Source organism: Drosophila miranda, chromosome XR (genome assembly GCF_003369915.1).
Source record: "Drosophila miranda strain MSH22 chromosome XR, D.miranda_PacBio2.1, whole genome shotgun sequence".
NCBI classification, from domain to species: domain Eukaryota; kingdom Metazoa; phylum Arthropoda; class Insecta; order Diptera; family Drosophilidae; genus Drosophila; species Drosophila miranda.
Window position 1 is genome coordinate 34,472,400 of NC_046674.1, and position 17,415 is coordinate 34,489,814.

A 17,415-nucleotide genomic window follows, 5' to 3' on the forward strand; every position below is an offset into this window, starting at 1 on the left:
TTCTTCGGCGACCTGAACTTGCCTATACATTTTGGAGATGTCAGCTGTGAGCGCAAAACGATTTAATCGAAATCGGGCAAGAGTTGCGTAAAGCTCCCTCTGAATAGTTGCACCCACCATCAAAGTCTCATTTAATGAGATTGAAGTCGATGTTTTGCTCGATGCATCGAAAACGACGCGTAGCTTGGTGGTTTTACTATCAGGTCTCAGGACACATTGATGTGGAATGTAGTAATGGCGTCCTGGAGGAGTGTCTGGAAGCAATGACATGTGGCCAAGGATGAGATACTCTTTCATAAACTCCATATACAGATCATGCAAATACTGATCTCGTGCAAGTCTGCGTTCTAGGGATAGAAAGCGGCGTTTTGCCGTCTCGAACGAGAAACCCAACACGTTGGGATTTATTTTAAATGGCAGCCCCACTCAAAACCCCTTTTTTTAGAATTTGGTCGTCTTGTAAGCAGGGTCTATCAAGCATTGGAAATGGGGGCCTATCGTTATATGCAAGAACTGTATAGGAAGAAGCAAAGTGATGTGATGCGTTACTTGCTGCGTATACGCGTGTGGCAGTACCGCCAATTGACGAAACTTCATCGTTCGCCTAGACCCACGCGCCCAGACAAGGCACGTCGTTTGGGATACCGGGCCAAACAAGGATTCGTTATTTACAGGATTCGTGTCCGCCCTGGAGGGCGCAAGCGTCCAGTGCCAAAAGGTTGCACCTACGGCAAGCCAAAAAGCCATGGCGTTAACCAACTAAAACCCTATCGCGGATTGCAGTCAATTGCGGAGGAACGTGTCGGCCGTAGACTTGGTGGATTGCGTGTCTTAAATTCCTATTGGATTGCACAAGACGCTTCATACAAGTACTTTGAGGTCATTTTGATTGACACTCATCATAGTGCGATTCGCCGTGATCCTAAAACTGGATATGCAAACATGTGCACAAGCATCGCGAGCTTCGGGGTCTTACCTCTGCCGGTAAGAGCTCCCGTGGTATTGGCAAGGGCTATAGATATTCCCAGACAATTGGCGGATCTAGACGTGCTTGACGGAAGCGCAAGAACCGTGAGCATATGCACAGGAAACGTTAAATTGTAAAGTTTCATTTCCGTCGAACGCGGCTTTTGAATAACAGTGATGTATTTGAAAGAATAAAAAAAATGTATATTGCAAAAAAAAAAAAAAACAAAAAAAAAAAAAAAAAAAAAACGACCCGATTCGAGCCTGCGTAAAGTCTGCTTAAAGTTTTGTTCGCAAGCCAATTGTTCAGCTGTATAGACAGCCTTCGACTTCTCTGGGACCTGTTCCAATTCCCAAAAGCGCTCCACCAGAGAGTCGAGAGAACAATGATCGCTACCGACAGCGATATTGCATACAGCATCCTGTGCTGATGCCTTATATTTTCCTGATACAATCCATCCCAACAATGTTTTCTGGATTGTTGGATGTTCGGAACTTGCCTTTAATTGGCCTACACACATTAACTCAAAAAAGGTTTCTGCCCCTATCAATAAGTCAACCTTAGCAGGCTTGTAAAACTGCGGGTCTGCCATCTGCAGGTTTGCTGGTATCTTCCATTGGGCGAAATTGACAACATGATCGGGTTGGTATGTGGAAATCGACCTTAACACCCAAAAATCGGAATCAAAGTTGTGATCGTTGATACGAGATTGGACAGAAGTATGAATCTTGTGCTTTATGACGGACGAGTTTTTTCCAACAGTTGTGATATTAAGGCACGACTCATCACGGCGCAATCGTAAGCGCTGGGCTAGATCCTCGGATATAAAATTAATTTGGGAGCCGGAATCTAGAAGTGCCCGTGCATACTGAAATTGTCCGGACCGATCTTGCACCTTTACAACAGCGGTAGCAAGAATAACCTGGTCAGCACTAGCAACGTGACTAGAATAAGCTGTCTGAGGCTCAGACGATGACGAATGTTCTACTGGCACAGAACTAGGCCCATTTTGCTGTGGCTCAACCCCGTATCGATGAAGCAGAGTGTTATGGGGCTTAGAGCACACTCGACATTTTGCTGTCTTGCACCTCGTCACTGTATGACCTGGCTTCAAACAATTTATGCACAGTCGGAGTTGCTTGGTGATATCGAACCGTTGAAGAACAGGAAGAGCACTAAACGATTGACAATTGCTTATGGTATGACTCCCCGCGTGGCAATAGCTACATTTCGAATCAGCTTGCCTATCCGTCTTTGCACATGAAAATGACGATTTAGTGGGTCCTTTACTTGTCTCTTGTTTAGTTTTACCCTTATTCCGTGTTGACTCTTCGGCAGCTAGATGCTGATAGCGCCGGTTCAGCTGGGCTGCGCACTCGGACCAAGACGGTAGTTTATCGTAATCCAGTTGCTCTTCGAACCGAGACTTCGTTGTGGGATCTACTTTAGACAGCGCTATGTGAATTAGCATCGCGCTATTTATGTCTTTTTCACTTCCTAACGACTGCAGAGAAGAAACAACTGCGAAACAGTACCAGAAAAGATCAAATATTTTTTGTCGTAAACCTCCTTCAAACTATCAAGAGCCTTCTCATAATTTTCTGCAGAGATCTGAAACGCCTTCACTGTTCCCAATGCATCGTCAACGAGACACGACAGTAAGTGGTTGAATTTTTCCACATTTGATAATATTGGGTCGTTATGCACCAAACTCTCGAAAAGGCTTATAAAGTTTTTAAATTCAGCATGTTTTCCACTAAACTTGGGGAGATTCATTTTATGCAGACGTGATGAATGACGCTGGCTACTCCTATCCCTCCTCTGTATTCGCTGAATTTCGGGTTCTTTAAGTGCAGACATGTACAGAGCCTTTGTGGTAACACACATATCCTCGACCGATGCTCGTAGATCGTTGTTGGGATTTAAACAATCCACGTCTGCCTGTATATCCATCAACTTTTCACAATAATTTTCGATCAGCTCGAGTCTGCATTTAATTTGAAGAGAGTCGAACGAAATAGTTTTTTCTTCAAAGGCCGTTCTCACACGCCTTAGATCGCCCATCACCCTATCGTGTCTTTGCATTGCTGTTGCTAACTTTTGCAGGACTTTTGGACCCCCTCCTTCTTTTGAACCTCCTTCCCTGGTAACAATTTTCCTTTTCACTCATTCTGGCGCTTTCTCTTACTTCAAGAGGGTCGGAAAGTAATGCACTGGGTTTAGACAATGGTTAACCAAAATACTGTAGGGTATGCAAAAAACTATGAAAGAACGCGAAATTTCCACAAAAAACTATGTATCGGCTTCAAAGGGTTAACGCAGCGAAACAAACACAAATTATGCTGCCAATGCACACAACCAAACGAGGCCAAATTATGCACAATTTGGCGCAACGATAGCGTTACCGAAGTAAAGGCAGCACCAATAAGCGGTACTTCGCAAAAGAGAATTGAAAACAGCGGCAATGACCGGAGCGTCTGATTAGCAAGTACCGTAAACCCTCATCAATTTGCACTTTTCTTCAATCCACCAATATTCCGCATATAATAAATATTTTATGTTGCTGGCTGTTCACTTTGGTTTATTTTATTACTTTGTGTTTTATTTAATTGGTATTCCAATTCAACGAGGTGCCAATGAAATTGAGATCAGTGGCCAAATAGAGAAACACAGCGCACAAAATGGTGGCTTGGTTCTAGCACTCAATTTTTTCGCACTAAATACCTGAGAATTCGGCATAGATTAGCCGAACACTTTCCTTTTTTGTTGAGTAAAGATGAATCCAATTTGTCGCACAAAACCAGCCAGCTAGAGCTCTATTCGCAACAGAACAAAAAAAACCAATGACTTGTGCCGAGACAACGAAGATGCACTGTAGGTCACTGGTTTGTCGTGCGAATTTCCACGAAATGCTGGATGCCGATGTCCCTGCTCGGGCGCCAATGAAAATTCGGAAGAGTTTTTCCAAAACAAATGTTGTGATGACTCCGGTCCAGCGGGCTCTAGTTTCGGTTTTTTACGTTAAATTGTTAGGTAATTTATGACTAAATAAAACAAGTGCTCGACTTCAAAGCATTTATTGGACTGGTCGCAGCCAGAGATAGCAAAACTCCCCGACTCCACCGTCGAGCCGATCTTGAATGCGCAGAGAGCAGTACAAGAGCGCGGCGTGTGAGAGCAAAAGCTCTGCTCACAACATCGCACACGCTACGATAGGGTAATTACGATCGTCTGCTGCAGCAATACTCTCGAGTACTACATATGTATGCGGATGATGTTAAACTCTGTGTCCAGTATAAGGACATTTCATTTCATTCTCGCTTGCAATCCGATCTCAATAACTTTCAGTCATGGTGCTGTGCAAACTTGTTACACCTTAATGCCACGAAATGCAAAGTTATGACATTTCATCGTTCTAGCCCTTTGTTGGCTCCCTATACCCTATTTGGTGGTTCTCTTGAGAGAATTACCCTGGTGGATGATCTGGGTGTTATGTTAGACCCCAAGTTAAAGTTTTCCGAACACGTTTCTACCATGGTAAATAAGGCCATGGGCGTGCTTGGGTTTATAAAGAGGTGGTCAAAGGAATTTGACGATCCCTATATAACAAAGACTCTCTATACCTCGGTTGTTCGTCCGATCTTAGAATACGGCTCCTGTGTATGGTGCCCTCAGTACAAAGTATACCAGGACCGTACAGAATCAGTACAGAAAAACTGTTTACTCATTGCTCTGCGGGGCCTTAACTGGGATGCGGGTGTGAGACTCCCATCTTACTCTAGTAGACTGCTATTAGTGAACCTCCCATCCTTAGTTAACCGTAGAAAAATGATTGGTGTGATTTATTTTTTTTTATGCACAATTTGATCAGGGGTGACATAGACAGCCCTGATCTATTGGGTCGCATAAACTTCACCTATTAGACTTACTAGAAATTTTATACCGTTGTTCCTTCCACTTTGTAGATCGAATTATTCCTTGCATGAACCGTTTAGGGTCTTATGCTCGGATTATAATTCCCTCTACCATATTATATCCACCACTAATTCTCTTCCTCTTATTAAATTACTAATCCTTACACACCTTTCTAGTAATTAGTAATTGTAGTCGTATTTGTATTTTGATTGCATGCTTAGTTTCTTAGTAAGTTTAGTGCTAATTTTCCTCGAATGTTAGTCTAATAGCTATCTTTCTTGCATGTTCGTGTTCGGTTCAGCTACTCACCGTGCGTCATGCGGCAGCGCCCCTCGGTCGGTTGGGCGGGAGGAGGGCTGTGTTTTGCCTGGGATCCGCGCGTAACAGCCTTCTGCTGGTTTCACACGGGCCACTTGACGGTGCAGTAACTGCATCGCCTCTTGAAAGATGCAGTCATTGCATGTCAACGTCCAAGAAGATGGCTGGGAAGCGAGCCTCTCGAGAGAATATCAGCAGGATTTAAAGATGTGGGAACATAGCGCCATTCCATGGCTGCCGTCAGCTCCTGAATTGATGCCACTTGATTTGCCAAGAAAACTTGAAATTTGGCTGGCTCGTCCCTTATCCAAGATAATGCTGTTGTCGAATCCGACCAGCAATAGAACCGACCTGTAAAGATTCCCATGCCCTTTACATTCTGCATGATTTTCGCAAGCAAATGGGCTCCACTTAATTCCAGCTTAGGAATCGATATGGTCTTTAGTGGCGCCACTCGCGACTTTGAGCACAAAACGTGGCTCGAAGACTGGGCTTCCCTGGACACGACATATACGCAATCGCCATATGCTTCTAAGCTGGCATCACAGAATCCGTGAACTTCTGTAGCCACACTAGAACGAAGAACCAAGCGAGGAAATGAGATCCGAGAAATGCTTGCCAAACTGTTTCTCAAGTCTATCCAAGTTGAATGCAACGCTGATCGTAGGCTTTCATCCCAATCCAAATTTTCTCTCCAAAGCTACTGAAGGAAGATTTTGCACCTGACAATGACTGGATTTATCAATCCAAGAGGGTCGTAGAACCGCGCAATCGTAGATAAAACCGACCGCTTTGAGTTCGTGTCCAGTGCGGACAAGGCAAAAAGCAGCTGATCCGAAGCAGGGTCCCACGCTAAGCCGAGAGTTTTGGCTATCATTAAACTTTAGGAACTTCTCTATGTCATGTTCAGGGGTTCCCTCCAGTACTTCCTGGTGACTGGATCACCATTTCCTTAGTCTAAAATTACCACGGGACAGTAAAGCTGATGTTTGGTGCATCTTCTCGATGACCTGTGCGACCGAATTACCACCCGAAATAACGTCATCCACGTAAAACTCCTGCCGCAGAGCAGCTGAGCCAAGAGGGTAGGACTCACGCTCGTCGATGGCCCGCTGGTGCATTGCGCGGATCGCTAAAAATGATGCAGCCCTCGTCCCGTATGTGACTGTGTCCAATGTGTAGACTTGAACGTCGGACTGGATGGAATCTCGCCAAAGGATGCACTGATACAAATTGTCGGGTGGAGACACTCATACGCAGCGGTACATTTTACAAATGTCCCCAGTGAGAGCGACTGGATATGTTCGAAAGCGAATCAATATATTAAACAATGCAGGCTGAATAACAAGGCCTGTCATCATCACATCATTTAGAGAATATCCAGATGATGTAGTTGCGAATCCATCGAAAACGGCACGGAGTTTTGTCGTCGTACTGTCCTCCTTTAGGACACAGTAATGAGGCAAGAAATATTTGCAGAGGCTACGGGAATCAGGGTTGACTTGGTGCATATGATGCAAATCAATGTACTCCCTCATAAAGGCGGAATACCGCTTCTTGAGTGTAGGATTACGCTCCAGTTTTCGCTCCAGCCTCAGCATAAGGCAGACGAACTGCATACTCCCCGGATGGCAACCGTGAAAGGTGGCTTACGAAATGTGCTTCACAATCGTCTTCTTCTTTGGTATTCAAACCAGCCTCCACACAATTCTCGACTTCCCAAAACATACGAAGAGTTTTATCCAACCTTGCTTCCATCTCAGCTATCGAATCTGGACAATTGTGCGTGGCCAAAAGCGCCGAGCTTGATACCTTCTGTCCACCCAAGACGGGTTTTCTGCAGAAGAAGCAGGCCATCGATGATTTGCCCTACGCAGAGGAGATCATAAAAAACGCTCGAACCAATGAGGAGATCAACCCGTTGAGGATTGAAAAATGCAGGATCGGCGAGCTGAATGTTAGATGGAATACTCCAATCAGATACATTTACTGTCATACTTGGTTGAGAATCGGTAATCGGGGGCGATGAGAGCAGTAAGCGTAGTTGTGTAAGCAGAGGTGCGAGAATACATACAAATGCTTATAGTAGATCCCTCAGTAGAAACGCTGGTATCGCCCAGCCCAGACACAAGTGCAGACGATTGAGTTCTCCTAAGTTGAAGCTGCTGGGCGAACCTGGATGTGATGCAGCTGCGATCCTGAATCTAAGATGGCACTACAAGGAACTAAACCGCCAGAAGCACAACATCAGAGTGAAAACCTTGGGCAGCAAGAGAGGTAGACGAATATAGAGGCGAGCTGCTAGCAGAATTTTGAGCAACGGAAAGAGTTTCTGGTTGAACGGCCAGCTTTGTGTTGTGGGCTGTATACTATCGAAGTGCAGCAAACTATGATGCCTACCGCCTATTCCAAACGCTCCATTTTCTGGCAGCATTGCTGCAAGAATTCGTAGAATTCCTCTGCGGTAGGTGTGGAGATCATGTTTTTTATCCCCAATCGGCCGACTAAGTATTTCGAATTAAATAAAACTCGGCGCAGAAATAAAATTACGATTTGTTCTTTAATGCGTGACATCCAAATTGCAAGTGTGGCTTGCCTGCCCTTTACATTGCCGCTCCGATCGCTAAGCGCAGCTTCGCTCGGCCGACGTCGGTAGGCAGACGCAAAGCGGAGATATCGAAGAGCGAGCTGACAGAGAGCGTTTAGCAGGGCAAGCAAGCGCAAAGCTTTAACAAACAAATGAGTGACATAGACATAAGTAACAAACAAAATAAGCGGCTGAGGGCCAAGAATTAGGTGCTATTTGGCAAGCAGCTAATGGGTCTGGGCTGGGTTCTGCTCCGAACAGTAGGTATAGCATCCGACGATGTGTGCTCGCATGTGTAAATTGACTGCATCCGAAAACTCCCGAAGCCTTTTAGCAGAAGGCGAGTCTACCCTCTTTAGCCCAAGAATCTTCTTGATGTGTGCCTGGAAAACAAGTCTTTTGTTATTAAAGCGTTTATTAAGTATATCCAGAGCCGCACGATTATTGGCACTGAAGAGCTCCAACGATCGAACCGAATCCAAAGCCGTTGAATGGGCAGCGGCGTGTGACTGGCTTACTTCAACAGCAGCCAGCAACTCAGCTTTTAATGATATGAAAAGGGTATCGAAGTTTTCGCGCAGCTCACTCCCAATCTCGTTTTGATCGAGAGCCTCCAATTCATTATGGGCCTTATTGAATTCCTCTCGAATTTCTGCCAACATATCAAGGCGCACCTTGACTTCCGCGGCGGTCAGCTTATTGATTTTATTCCCCGCGAAGGATTCGCCGATCATATAAGCTTTTTTGGCACCTATTTGTCTTCAAAATAAAAAAGAGAACTAGGTTAAACTTTATAATTTATTTGATTTTGTGGCTGAGCTGAAGCCGATTGCTTGCTGGGGCCAGATAGGTAAGAGGTACGCAACCGATGCGCAGAGGGGTTAGCATGGAACTAACAGACGAAGGCGGCTGATCAAATGTGATTTCCGCAGTGGCGGCGGCACAGCAAGGTAATTAACGATGTGGCGGCGGCAGAGAGGCCCTTTCGCGGGAGAGCGCCGCAGCTCTGCAGAACATCAACGCTTGCAAAACATAGGCGGCTCACTCTGCTCATACAATAAAAATGCTTAAATTTACTGGAAATACTGGCTGGAACAAATATTTTTTTAAAATTATTATTATAGCCGAAGCCACATCAAATTGCAGTGGCTGCGATAGCGTAGCCACGCGTTTACTCATTCCCTCTCTTTCACACTCGTAAAAGCCAAATTGTTCTGTGTTAAAAATACCGATCTGTGATGTACCTACGAAAACATATGTTACCTTTAAATGCTCACAGCTGACCGAAAACCTAAAAAATATTAAACAAAAATTATGAATAGCCCAAATACTATATTGGCTATACATATACATATACTATATATATTTACATTTTAAAATTCTAATTTTATTTCGCTAGACTGGCTATTTTGCCTATTGTGACTTATTAGCAAGCTATATGATTAACTGTCGTGTCGGTTTGCTTAATGTATACATTCAGAAAAATAATGAGTCTAGAAGGGACTGAGCAGAGTCACGATCATGACTATTTTCCTCGCTTACAAACACAAGTGTCAGAAAGGACAACACAGTAATATTCAGAGAAAAATTTTAATTTTTCTGTATTCAATATCACTTTCAATTTCCTTATAAAAAATCAACACGAAAATAATATCAACTTTTTCGTCACGAATAACGTATAATAAAATAACTTTTAATTTATGTAAATTTTGGCCAATGTAAGGGTAAAAAAAAAAACCAGAACATATGTTCACACATGCTTGTATATAAACCCAAAATGTTCCATTTCTGCAGCCATTTATTTTGTATAAACAATTATTTGTCTATTTTATTATTCCCAACGTCCAAAAGACTCCTTTTGTATTGTTCTTCAGTGACCATAACGCCCCCCATGTCCACAAAACGTGTATGCATTCCAGCAGCAATAAATCGCTTGGTAGCCGGCATATCTAAGCGAGGAGCTTCGAGTGAGGTATTTAATTCCTTGCTTCTAGCCAGGATTTCCTTTGCGCGACCCAAATCATGTATTATACCATGCTGAAACCATAAATTCAATATATTAAGTTATTAAATATACGTACTAAATATTATAACTTTACCTTAGACACATCTGAGCCCTGTAACTTTAAATGCATCCAATATAATGTGGTGGTTAGGTATACCAAATAACTGTCCAATTCGATTTGTTCGTCTAAGTTCAAATGTTGCGATCTATATGCTGAGAGAGCTTTTTTCAGGTCAGTCTCTAAAGCATCCAGGCTTAAATCAAAGCTTTCAACAGCTCCTTGAATTTTATTGTCTTTTTGTAGTTTTTCCTCCAGATGAAAGCCACGTCCCGCTTTTTTTATATTGTAATCTTTTGTTTTCGACATTTAAATCCTATGTAGTAAACTTCTATCTACAATATTAAAAGTAAACATTTTATAATTAGTCTATGACTAAAGTAGTTGTCAAAAATTCAGTAATAAAACAAGCGGGAACATTGTGAGACGCGACAAGGGCCGCGGCTCTCCTTTTATTCTTAGTTATTTCATTGTTTCTCATTAGGGATCTGAGAAAGATAGCTCTATATATGGTTACACAAAAAACTATTGCATTTTGGCACTCTCCGCTTCCAACTTGTAAGCAACACAGTATGAATTTGATTCCCGCACAATGGTCCGCCGAGAAAAAACAGTGGAGCGCAGTATATTTTTAAGCACATCAGATCCGTTTTCCTTTGCTGACACAACATTGATTTTTTATACCAGATACTTTAAGAGTATATGGATATATAAGATTAGTGGTGGATGCGTGTAACACCAAAAACGAAGCGTTTCCGGCCTCATAAAGAATAAATATTTTTGCTCATCATCAATAGCCAGGAAAAGAATCCAAGAACGAAGATTGGAACATTATATTTGGACGTTGATATGCACTGACTGCATCTTTCAAGTGGCTATGCAGTTACTGCACCATCAAGTGGCCCGTGTGACACCAGTGGAAGGCAAAGTGCAGTTCTCCTCCCGCCCAAAAGACCGAGGGGCGCTGCCCCTGTTAGACTAATATGCGAGGATAATTAGTACTTAACTTACTAAGTGAACTACCCAGCAAACAAACAAACGTGCCTTTTGCGAGAGTCCCGCAAAATGCTCGCAAACGAGCTTGTGTACGAGCGTATGGCTTTGCGTCGCAAAAATCTCGCAAACGAGCTCGCAAGCGAGTCAAAAATGAGCTCTACTTCTTGTGTCGCAAAACGCTCGCAAACGAGCTCGCAAGCGAGCTTGTGTACGAGCGACATGGTTTTGTGTCGCAAAACTCTCGCAAACGAGCTCACAAGCGAGCCAAAAATGAGCTCTACTTCTTGTGTCGCAAAACGCTCGCAAACGAGCTCGCAAGCGGAAGTTTTACAATAGGAAAGTGCGCTGCAAGTGTGCTGCCGGTCGAAAGCCAAAAAAAAAAGCAGCAAGCCTTCATGTGCCTTCAGTCCGGCAATGCTCCTTCGGCTCTCTGTTCACGTCTCGATAGATTAGTGGTCTAGAAGTCATTCGTGTTTTTCTTTTCTACATGTGTCCAGCATTAAAAACAAGTTCAAATAAAGCCTGCGTTACTTGCGCCGGCATTTCAATTATTTTCGTCGAATTGTGCAGTACTAAGTTAAAAATCTCTACAATCTCTTACGAATTTAATAGAAATTTCTACCAATAGGTAAGTACGTTATTAATAAAAGAAATAAAATGTCTTACAAAAGAAAAAGACGAACATATATCGGAGAGGCTCGACATGTGCAAAGAGCTACTGGAGATTTTGAGGTTAAATTGAATATTTCGGAACCCGAACTCCAACAAAATGCATTACTTTGCGAAAGTAATAAATTTCCATTTACTGAACATTCCAGTTCAACTGACTTAATCGGTTAGCTAGGTGGCTGTCTGCTAATAATTTCAGCAATATGGCAGGCAATGCCTTGCTTAATATTTAAAAACTCTTTAACAGATTTCCTTACGAATTTTAATTATTTATCTTCGAAAATAAGTTTAAATATTAATGTATACGGTCTTCCGCTATGTAAAAGTTCTAGAATGCAAGCATGGCTCATTTTGATTAACGTCAATGGCACAAAGCCAGTTTTGGTAGCTGGAATATTTGCAGGTAATTCGAAGCCAGGATTCTTTATTTGCAAGAATTTGTCTGCGAGTTAGGAGAATTGATAAAGGAAGGGATGATATTTCAAGATATGTGTTTCCGAATATCTATGAGAGCAATCATATGCGATGCGCCAGCCCGCGCTTTTATATTGGCTGTGAAATATCGTTCGGGTTTTTATTCTTGCAACTATTGCATTCAGAAAGGGGAAACTTTCTGTAACCGTCAAATTTTCAAGAAATCAATTAACCTACCACGAACCAATGATAACTTCCGAAATCGTATTCAACCTGAAAACCACAACATCCAAGGCAAACATGTTCTTGAAAATATGCCAATAGATATGGTAAATCAGTTTCCCTTAGACTACATGCACGTAGTTTGTCTTTACGTCATAAAAACGGTCCTAGGGACTTTAGTAAGAGCAAAAGGTCATAAATTTTCTTTGAAACGGGACTCCATAGCTTCCCTTAATAATAAACTTATGTCTCTTAATAATCTCTAGATAATCTCGACCGATTTAAAGCCACTGAGTTTCGAACCTTTTTATTATATACTGGACCAATAGCATTGAAAGGCATTTTAGATACCGGCTTGTATAATCATTTTTTACTGCTAAGCTTAGCGATAAGACTTCTTCTACACAAAGAATATTGTTTCACGCGAAATTCTCTTGCATCCAGCTTGCTGGATGATTTTGTAAGTCAAGTGCCGTCTTTCTATATGAACGCAATGCTCACTTTTAATTTTCATTGCTTTACACATTTAAGCAAACAAACCAGTCAATATGGTTCTCTGCAGACCATAAGCTCATTTACGTTCGAAAACTTTCTGGGCCATCTTAAAAATATGGTGATAAATTCGAACTACTCATTGGAGCAATTATACAACCGAATTGTAGAGCGCAGTGTTTCAAAAGTTGTACCCAAAGAAAAAACTTTAAATATTAACGGATCCAATGGTAAAATTTCATATAAGCATTGGTATTTTGATAGAACAAATAGCAACTCTTTTTTTTCGTAAAGGATGGACCCCTATACCACTCAACTACTCTACGTGTCTTTTGTACGGCCTATCTTGGAATATGGTTCCTGTATCTGGTCTCTCCATTACCAAAAATATCAAGATATGCTTGAGTCCGTTCAAAAACAATTCCTTATCTTTGCCCTGCGCGGACTTAATTGGGACCCCTCTCGGCATCTTCCTTCTTATGAGAGTCGGCTGCGTCTCATTAACTTGCACTCGCTTGAAAGCCTTAGGACTTGTCATGGAATTCTCTTTCTCCACAAACTTCTTCTAGGCGAGGTTGAATCCTCGGCCCTCATTAGCCTTATCAGCATTGCTGTCCCATCCCTCCCGACTAGGAAACTACTCAAACTACTCTGACCATGAATCTTTCCGTAGCCTTTGCCGCGACTTCAACAAATTTTTCCATCTTTTTTCCTTTGATACTTGCGCCCCTAAAGTAAAATCTTCTTTAATGAAAAATTTAATCTAACTTTCTTCTGCCTTGTATTATGATAATTTTATAATTTGTACATTCCTATTTTTATACAGTTTAACTGTACATTGTTGAACTCTAAACATTAAACATTAAACATGAAATAATTGAAATAAAAAATAAAATTTGTCATAGCCAACTAGTAGTTGGTCTAGAAGCATACTTTACTTCTCCCATAAACTCTACCTATGTATGTGGGCATTTTCTATTCAAAAGTACTAAATTTCGACTCGAACATATCGCAACATGATATAGAAAAAATATCAGGAAAAACATTTCATTTTGAAGATTGTGGAAATCACATTTACTTTCCTTTAATTGATTAATTTTAGATTTTCAAAAGTGGCTTACCAATACAATTTTAATTTTGAGGAAATGGTAGTGGAAAATACTTAAATAACAGGTAACATTTTGAGTGACTTTCCTTCGGCTTTACCTTGCGCTTTCGTTTTAATATATTTTCAGACATATCTAATACGGCTCCAAATAATCGGTCCAATAATTATGGTAATGCATTTAAACATTTTCATGCTCAATAGACTTATTTTAAATAAGGGGGCGCAACTTATTTCGTTGCGTAGTGAAGTCGCATCAATAAAAGCTCGAGTGTGCGGAGAGCCTAACATAGTAAAATTGACAGTGCCACGTTCGCCACTGGCCAGTCTAGAGGGCTTTGAGGCATTTGAAGATTATCTTAAAGAAGAGCCCGCTTTCAATAACTTGGTAAGGAATTTTTTACATTTTTGGAGTAAATATAAGCGATGATGTGGCGAAGTTTTTCTCCTGGCGTGGGACAGACTCCAAAAAGTGTGTAAGAGGACTTCGAACCACTTTAGCACTAAGAAGTAAGTTTTACTATTTTAGCTTGTGTAATTCCCCAATTTTTAATATATTTTATATTGTCTACAGATGCATTTAAACATAAGTTTGCGCTCGACGATCACGATTTTGACCACACAACACAAAAATATTTTCAGTATGCTCAAGAGCGGAAGGCCAGATTAAATAATACATACGTATACATATATCTTCAATATTCAATATTAATATATTAAATTCATGTCATATTAAAAATTAAAAATATTTTTTATTACGGAACAAAATAGGAACGGGCCTTTTACGATATCATTTATGAGCCTTTTGCGATATCGTTTGTGAGCCTTTTGCGATATCGTTTGGGAGTAGTTTTTGATATAAAATAATATCAAAACGAGGGGGAACGTTGTGAGTTGCTGCGGCGACCGCAACTCTACATTTATACCCGATACATAGTCAGTTTGAGCGACGATGTGTGCGTGGAGAAGAGAGACAGAAAACGTGTCTCAACATGTCGTCGGACGCTGCGTAGCCACTGCAAATTAATTTGTTCGTTTTGTTCGAAATTTTGAGATATACGTTTTATAGTGAGATCTAACAGGAGTGTGGATACCAAATTTGGTTAATCTAGCCTTAATAGTCTCTGAGATTTGTGAATATCCCCAGATTTTCGTCCTTTGCGGGGGCGGAAGGGGGTGTGGCGAAATTTTGAAACAAACTCGTCTCGGTCCGATATATTAGGAGTGTGGATAAAAAATGTTGTTGCTCTAGCTTTTATAGTCTCTGAGATCTAGGCGCTAATGTTTTACTCTAAGCAAAGCCGCCTATGCTACGTGTGTGTTAGAGAGAGACAGGGCGAGAAAAAATGAAATTGTTTTCTTGATGCTGGCTATAATAATAATACGATCCAATTCAGATTCTGCATTCTAAAAGATATAGTCATTCTCTACTATTCTGCGTTTTCAGTTTTCTCGTATCTTTGTGGGAGCGGAAGTGGGCGGGGCAAAGTTTTGAAATATTTTTGTAGCAGTGACATATCACAGAAGTCTGGATCCAAAACATCGTTGCTCTAGATCTTATAGTCTTTGAGCACTAGGCGCTGAAGGGGACGGACAGACGGACGGACGGACGGACAGACGGACAGACAGACATGGCTCAATCGACTCGGCTATTGATGCTGATCAAGAATATATATACTTTATGGGGTCGGAAACGATTCCTTCTGTACGTTACACACATCCATTTGCACCACAAATCTAATATACCCCAATACACATTTTGATTATCGGGTATAAAAAAACCAATTGCGCCGACGGACGGACCTCACCCCTTCTCTGCAGTTCATGGAAATAGAATGGAGTCTAGCACTCCCCAAATGCCAACAGGGAGCAATCCCAAACTGTGAAAGGCAGCGGCCCAAATGCCTGGTCCAACCCGCAACACAGCAGAAAAAACCTGCGCGGCGAAAGACACTAGGTCGAACCCAAAATGGTCCTATGCCGGATCCGGGGTGTGTGTTAAATAGCCTTCCAAAACCGATACCTTGGCAGAGTGGCAATGCAATCCTGCAGCTGATCTACCATCGACTAGCGTGCAATCCAAAACGGACAAATACGCCGAAAGAAGGAGTGCTGGCAACATACTTCGTCGGCAAAACGCAAGCCAGATGTCCAGCCCAACGGACAAGTGGCTGAAAAAGGTTCAGTGGGTTTCGAAGGTGCTGCCGAACTATGCCACAGAAGCGCCGAAGAAGGGAGCCCCTCAGCCAAAGCTCGCGGGAGACTCCTGGGCCAGCACCGAACCGTTTGAGTACTGTCAAATACCTTATTCGCGCAGATTGCCAGAGAGAGGACGCTGATTGGCGTTCTGGACAAAGGCAGCGCGGACTTAAGGATCCCAAGGAACCAGTAGAATTGCTTGGAAGCGGCACTGGCCGACCGCTGCTTCGAGCTGCTGGAGAAGCAGCCCGGGCCCCACGAGCACCCGACGATGAGACGGAGACAGACCTGGAAGGTTACTCCACCGACAGCACGCTGGGGCAAGAATTCGAGGCGATGTGTCACTACGAGGAAGTCGAAGACGACCTAGACGCCAACATTACAGTGGGGGAGAACTCTAAGGATGTCCTTAAGGCTCCTTCAGATCAATCTCCACTCAATAGTGGGAGACAAGGTTTGTGGACTAGGGACAAAGGAGTACAAGATGATTGTAGCTAAAAAAAATATATTTTTCTGCTCCATAATTATAGCGATAGCGACATTACGGCGGCAAGCCTAGAGCTGATCGTCCCAACGACCTTGTTCGCGACCAACGACCAGCGACAGCGAGAGGTCAGACATAAACCTAATAATAGGTTGCGATGCCAACGCTCAGCACGCCCAATGGGGTACCTCGGAGTGAGGTAAAGGGTGAGTCACTTTTCAGCTTTATTCTTACTCCAATTTATTTATGTGTAATCGGGTCAACGGCACCACTTTTATAATTAAAAATCGGCAGGAGGTTATTGACCTCACCTTAGTGTCATACAAACTGTTAGATATATTCAAGAGTTGGAAAGTCCTTGAGGACCATTTCTTCTCTGACCACAGGTACATCGAGACGGTACTATCCTCCGAGAGTCCAAAGCCCACTGACTACCTTTACTCCAGAAAACCAAACTGGGAAAAACATAGTACAGCCCTGAAGGACTTACTCCCCTATAAAGCACACAACTGACTGGACACAAAGGACGAACTAGACCGACTAATGAACAGGTTCACAGAAGCATGCAACAAGGCCTTCACTGCAGCGTGCACCTCTAACAATCCTAGGGGGGAAAAAGAAACCTCCCTGGTGATCAAAACAAATAGACATCCTACGTAAAAGCTGCAGGCCTCCCTTCAACAGAGCCGAAAGCGCGAACGAGGAAAGGCACTGGGCGGACACTAAATTCAGTCTGGCACTATTTAAAAAAAACACGAAAAGCTAAGCAAAACGTCAGAGGGCGGAAGGCTACGCAAGATCCTTTCGAAAACTACCTTAAAAGAACACATTCTACTCGACACGCATTTACTCGGGTGTACAACCATCGAGCCGGCACACCTCGCTAGAGAGGGATTGGTAACATCGATGAATCACATCCTTACAAAACGGAATATAAGCTGGGCAGTAAACAGCTTCAAATCATTCAAAACGCCAGGCACGGAC

At 42.5% G+C, this 17,415-nt stretch overlaps 1 protein-coding gene, 1 long non-coding RNA gene and 1 pseudogene across 6 annotated transcripts in view; 2 read left to right on the forward strand and 1 right to left on the reverse strand.

Moving 5' to 3' along the window:
- Positions 1–432: 432 nt before the first annotated feature.
- Positions 433–1,177, forward strand: LOC117186274 (annotated as a pseudogene).
- Positions 1,178–9,440: 8,263 nt separating this feature from the next.
- LOC117186194 overlaps positions 9,441–17,415 on the reverse strand; it is a 35,141-nt gene continuing 27,166 nt past the window's right edge. The window contains exons 1-3 of one of the 2 annotated variants that reach the window (XM_033386487.1): positions 13,512–13,522; positions 9,887–10,185; positions 9,441–9,824 (exon numbers count right to left, since the gene is read on the reverse strand). In XM_033386487.1, the coding sequence (XP_033242378.1) occupies positions 9,603–9,824; positions 9,887–10,159 (495 nt within the window). In that variant the 5' untranslated portion in view covers positions 10,160–10,185; positions 13,512–13,522 and the 3' untranslated portion in view covers positions 9,441–9,602. Of the gene's footprint in view, positions 9,825–9,886; positions 10,186–13,511; positions 13,523–17,415 lie in introns of those variants that run through there. The other variant, XM_033386486.1, reaches the window with a different exon arrangement.
- Positions 13,576–14,472, forward strand: LOC117186195. 4 transcript variants are annotated; one of them, XR_004471312.1, is made up of 4 exons: positions 13,576–13,816; positions 13,879–14,136; positions 14,189–14,258; positions 14,323–14,472. It is a non-coding gene; the product is annotated as an uncharacterized LOC117186195 (long non-coding RNA). The 4 variants fall into 4 exon arrangements; XR_004471313.1 differs by having other exon boundaries at positions 14,211–14,258; XR_004471311.1 differs by having other exon boundaries at positions 13,879–13,920; positions 13,995–14,258.